The sequence below is a fragment of the Chenopodium quinoa genome, unplaced genomic scaffold (genome assembly GCF_001683475.1).
Source record: "Chenopodium quinoa cultivar QQ74 unplaced genomic scaffold, ASM168347v1, whole genome shotgun sequence".
NCBI lineage: Eukaryota > Viridiplantae > Streptophyta > Magnoliopsida > Caryophyllales > Amaranthaceae > Chenopodium > Chenopodium quinoa.
The window spans coordinates 86,892-92,227 of record NW_018742656.1 but is presented as its reverse complement, the minus strand read 5'-3'; the positions used below and the strand labels follow the sequence as shown (position 1 = coordinate 92,227).

General features: G+C 33.8%; 1 protein-coding gene across 1 annotated transcript; it reads left to right on the top strand.

Annotated features, from left to right (window-relative positions):
• The first annotated feature begins 723 nt into the window (after positions 1-723).
• On the top strand, positions 724-4,822 carry LOC110722208. The gene is made up of 4 exons (XM_021901475.1): positions 724-1,176; positions 1,963-2,432; positions 3,513-3,659; positions 4,245-4,822. The coding sequence occupies exons 2-4, from the start codon at positions 2,136-2,138 to the stop codon at positions 4,515-4,517; spliced, it is 717 nt and encodes a 238-aa protein (XP_021757167.1). The 5' UTR covers positions 724-1,176; positions 1,963-2,135; the 3' UTR covers positions 4,518-4,822.
• Positions 4,823-5,336: the final 514 nt, after the last annotated feature.

Below are 5,336 nucleotides of genomic sequence, written 5' to 3'. Positions count from 1 at the left end.
AAATTACAACGATTATAAATTCAGAATGAATCTTAGCCATTGATTAAATACATGAGTATCACAATCTTCTTGTGCCACATCATCATGAGTAGTCATAAAATCCCATACACTTGTAATATTTTATTGCATAACCAAAGGCAAATAACCGGTTATAGGAATAACCTAGGGCCTGTTCCGATTGATTGAACTCAGCTGAAGTGAACTGAACTGAACTGAATTGTACTGAACTGAACTTATTAATTAGTGATTTTAACTACGGATTAGTGATCTTTGATTATTTATTGATTGTTTATTACTATACATATGTGTATATACAAATGTACACAATAATAATAATAATAATAATATTATTATTATTATTTATTGATTATTATTATTATTATTATTATTATTTATTGATTATTATTATTAGTATTATTATTTCAATTATTATTGTTATTATTATTATTATTATTATTATTGTTGTTGTTGTTGTTGTTGTCGTCGTCGTCGTCATCGTCATAAGAGCTTAAAAGAATGAAATTTGGCTTTATATCATTAGCAATATCATTAGATGTAAATTAAGAGCTGAACTGAACTAAACTGAATTTCAACGGAAGAGAATAGACCCCTAGTTACTGCAAAATTTCCCCAAGTTTTTCTCTCTGTTTATTTTTTTAGTTTCTCTCCCAATAACCGACCCCAATGGTCAATGGCTGAGCATGCTCTAAGAGGAATTAATATTCTCCTTTTGCTAATAGGATACTTTTAGTCATTTCAACATCAATAAGGATTATACTTCGTATTAAGTACAAAAAAGAAGAGCTAAGAGGATTGTATACGAAGTAATGAAAGTACCTTATTTTACTTTTTTTTTTTTTTAAAAAAAAAAATAAAAAAATAAAAATAAATGCCGCGCACACCACAATAGGGCACTTTTTATTTGACAGGCACAATAGGGCACTTCAAAAAAAACCGGGAGTAAGAAGAATACTTAAGTAGTTAAGTCGTATCCTTAACCAAAACCTTGTCTCTGTTGTTCCCTTTCAAGCTTTTCTTTCCCCTTTAATGACTGATTGACATCTTCAAAACCCTCAATTACTCCTTTTATCCCTCATTTTATTCATTAATCTCTACTTTTTATTCTCGATTTTCGTCTTCAACTGTTTCGATGATTTGAAGATTCAATTGATTTCGGTACGCTCTTTCTCTCTCTTTATTTGATGGTTATTTTTCAATTCGTTGATGATTTCTGAAATTGGGGGGAAAATTGTGAACTTTTGATTATGTGGTCATGAGATTTTAATTTATTTATTTGATGGTTATTTTCAATTCTAGGTTTATTTTAATTTATTTTAGGTTATGTAATTGCATTTTTGAATTTGCGAATTTTTTAGTTTGATTCATTTATTAGACTTGACTATAACTAAATTACCAATGTTGATTGGGACTACACAGTCCACCCTTGGTAGGGTGGACCGTGCGTTCGATCCTTCCCAACAACAATTAGAAGGAGACTGGAACCTAACCACTCAGAACTGATCCTGAATCCGGATTAGCCGAAAAGGTATAATGAATTGCCGAGCTTGGCGTAGCAAACTAGCTTAAATATATCAATTATATGGAATAGTGGAGCTATAATGAATGCCAAGTTTGGCATAAAAGCTCATAAACTGGCTTAAATATACCTCATTACATGGCATAGCTAAGCTCGTCTTGTGTTTCTACTGTAAATTAAGGTGTAAAACTCCTGATTAGTCCTAGCTGCATGCCTGCATCTGATCTCTGTACATTATACATCAATTCATCTGAAATTCTGAATGGTTATACAAATTTTATTTGTAGTGGCATCATTGACATTTTTAACCGTATTTCTAGCCTCCTTTAGGATTATCTTCAGATGTATTCTTATACAAATGATCTGAAAATCTCACTTTTTTCCCTTTCTAATTACACTTTGTTTCATGTTTCTTTTTTGGATAGAGATTGTATGGTGGCAGCTTGATATTCTTCCAATAACTAAAAGTTTGACATCTCAAAATCACGATCACAAGAACTATGCAAACCAACCATATCGTGACACACATGCTTTCTGTGAGCAAAACAAAGCATGGTTGACAAAGGTTGGCGTGCAGTTGGCTGGTAGCAGAGAAGGAATGGATGTAACTGCAAGAAGTTGGTCATATAAGATGCAGGGAAACAGGTTGGCTGGTAATGTTGGTTGCGACAAGCCAATACGACAAGTTTGCCTTAAGTTTACGATGGGTAGATGTTTCCGTGGAGAACTGTGCAAATATCTCTATGGATACCATGAATATGCTACTTCTACCTCTGATATTGTGTCTGTATCTGATATTCCAGCTGATGTGAAAAAGAAGGCAAACAAGAAGAATAAAAAAAAGCGCTCTAAAATGGAAACAAGTGCATGTTATGAAGAACCAATGAAAGAAGAGGTAGCTGATCCCTCAAAACAGGGGATGCAATTCAATTCTTGGCTAGATACTTCTTTGAGTGATGCAAATACCATGTCTTTATCTGGAGTTCCAGTTGAAATGGAGATAAGTGCCTCCAAAAATAATGATTTGGAGAATGTACTTATGCGCGACCAGCCAACTAAAAAGAAAGTAAAGAGACCTGATACATCTTGTGAAGAAACCGTGGTAGTAGAGTGACTGATGCCTCAAAATTGCTTAGTAATGGATGTAGGGTTTTTGCAGCATTGATGATAAATTTTATTTGAGTCGGCATTTTAGAAACTCTTTTTCATTAGATTTGAATTAATTGATCTCATGTCAAATTTTGGTTTTTGTTGATTGTCAATAATCCACAAATTTATGAATGTTTGTGTTCTATTTATCAAGCCATGAACAGGCTACTTATATTACTGTCTTAAATGCATCCCTAATTTTAGGATCTGCCAACATTTTATTCCTCGTTCTGTGTTACAACGTAAGGAACCATTCTTTCCTTGTATACATTAGGCAATGAAAAAATTAATTACAAACTTATTAGACAATTTATGCATATTTTGTCAGATTGTAGCTGATCAAATGCAGGCGTGTCCAGGATCTTTCAGTCATGTCGAATGGCATGCTGCCTGAAATATTTGGGTCTTTTTATCTGTCTCTTAAAACTGTTTGTGCTTTCCTGGTTTCTAGTTGCAAAAATTGACATGACTTGACGTGGTACCCCTACAAGGATCTTAGTTTGTGCAAGTTAGTTGAGTCTTGAGATTTGCTTAATGGACTCTAGCTCATTAATTTATCAAAGATAATTCTGTTCGTTAACTAGTTTTATCATCTTTCATAGGCATTTCGATATTATTCCAAGCCAGGCTGAATGCCTGTTAGTTAGCTTTTCCCTGATTAAGACTGTCGTGAATGCTTTTGCCATAACATTCAAATGGTAATTTTATATAGGGTGGGGTGTGACAATATTGCATATTGAATTAAAATTGTATTAATTTTTTTGTATTGAGCTTATGCTTTCATTTCCTCATTCTTTCTGAGAGTTTGAGTCCTATCCTGGTGCAGGTAGAAAATATAATACTTGCTGACAAGCATAAAATTGAGAATGACCAGAACGCTCAACTTAGGAATCAAGTTACTCAATTATTGCAAGTAGAGAAAGAACAAAAGTTGCAAATAAGAGAAAGAGATACAACGATTCAGAACCTGCAGGTGTGTTCTATTTGATACTGTCACTTGGCAGCTTCCTCACCTGCACTCAGGATGATATTTTGGAAACTGCAGAAATAGTCGAGTATTCATAGCTCATCACGTGCTCTTTATAGATTAGCTCATTGATATGCAAACCATACATATGAGCTTCATGGTGTATTGCTTGCAAGTGAATTATTGGTCTTTGGAGATTATAGTCATTATCATGCATATTCATGTCAAACTATGTTTTTCTCTTTAAGCTGTTGGTTTCTTGAACTAATTGCATGTGAATTATTGGTCTTTGGAGATTATTGTCATCTTCATGCATATTCATGTCCATATCTTTCCCTAAGCAGTAGTGATAGAAGACCTGAACAAAATTCGCTCTCCTATCTTTCCTCTACATTTCTAGTGTTTGTTATCGCATAATAAAGGCAGAATGAAGAATCTATGGCTCTTATATGTTTATTTTATTTTCTGCTGTGAAAGCAGTCACTTACAAGATTTTTTGTTTAAATAATGCTTTTGACTTTTGAGGTTTAAAATAACAATTTTCTTATTTCTGAAATCATAATATTACTGCAACTATATTTTTCTCTTTAGGATAAAATTGAGGGCTTAGAACAACAGCTAAATGAGGCCCTCCGTTCTGCTGAAAGTAGATCAGGGAGTGTGCCTGATTCAAATCTCAAGGCTGCAGAGGATAACGTGGATTCATCAGCTGTTTTAAAGAAGCTTGTAGAAGAACTTGTGATGGATTTAAGTCAGCCACAGCCTATGCGGGTCTATGCTAGGAGGAAGGTCAAACCAAGGCAGCAACAACAACAATTCACAGCAGCCGAGCAAATCACAACAGCCAAGAACACAAGCCTCTAATTAAGTAGAAGACAGATTGATTAAAGAAGAAGAGAAGGAAGGGAAGCAGTCTACTTATATTATGTTTTTCTTGATGTTTCCTAATTTGTGCTAAGAAGTCACATGTTTAATCCTAAGGTCATCTTGAACATGTAGGGAACTTAGTATAAGAGTAGTAATCTTAGCATGTAGAAGGTATCCAGAAATTTGTAAGGCAATCCTTGTAGAGTAGCGACCTCAAGTGGTTTGGACTCTTAGAGAGTGGTAGCCTCAAGCTACTCCCTTGTTATCCCTGTCCAAATTAATAGAGAAGCAGTCCTTCTAAATTGAGCATTGTCATTTAATTTAATTAGCCAATCCATTACAGAACTCCTGAAAATAGATGCGGTTTCCCATCAGCTTTATGACTCAATCTGAAATCTTGGAATTTTAAGTTATATTTTGGCAAGTACACTCCATGTGGAGGACAATATTTTGCCAGCCTTGGTCTTACAAATGTATTCTTAAGGAGCATGAAACTGAGTTCTAGATTTTAGGTATTTTGAGATCTTTGACAGGGGTTCTTGTCAGAAGATTGTCTAGAGTTGGACCTCAGAAGATTGTTTAGCCTGTTAATTATGTATATAGTCTAGATTAGATTTGAACTCAAAATCTCTAATTCTAGAACTAATTATCTTATTATCTTACCACCAAGCTATGTGATTTTTTATGTGATCTTTTGAATACAAAATCTATCTTTTATACTATATACTAAAGTAATCACCGGATGGGACACTTGGCATAATTTTAAGAAAAAATTTCCCTCCAAAATGCTTTTTTAAAAGTAAAATAAAAATTCTA

Bases quoted from the DNA above. Each gene is read 5' to 3' on its own strand.
- LOC110722208 (XM_021901475.1), top strand. From the start codon at position 2,136: ATGGATGTAACTGCAAGAAGTTGGTCATATAAGATGCAGGGAAACAGG. The intron at 2,433-3,512 runs GTAGCTGATCCC...ATCCTGGTGCAG, and splicing joins AAGAACCAATGAAAGAAGAG to GTAGAAAATATAATACTTGC. The intron at 3,660-4,244 runs GTGTGTTCTATT...TTTTCTCTTTAG, and splicing joins CAACGATTCAGAACCTGCAG to GATAAAATTGAGGGCTTAGA.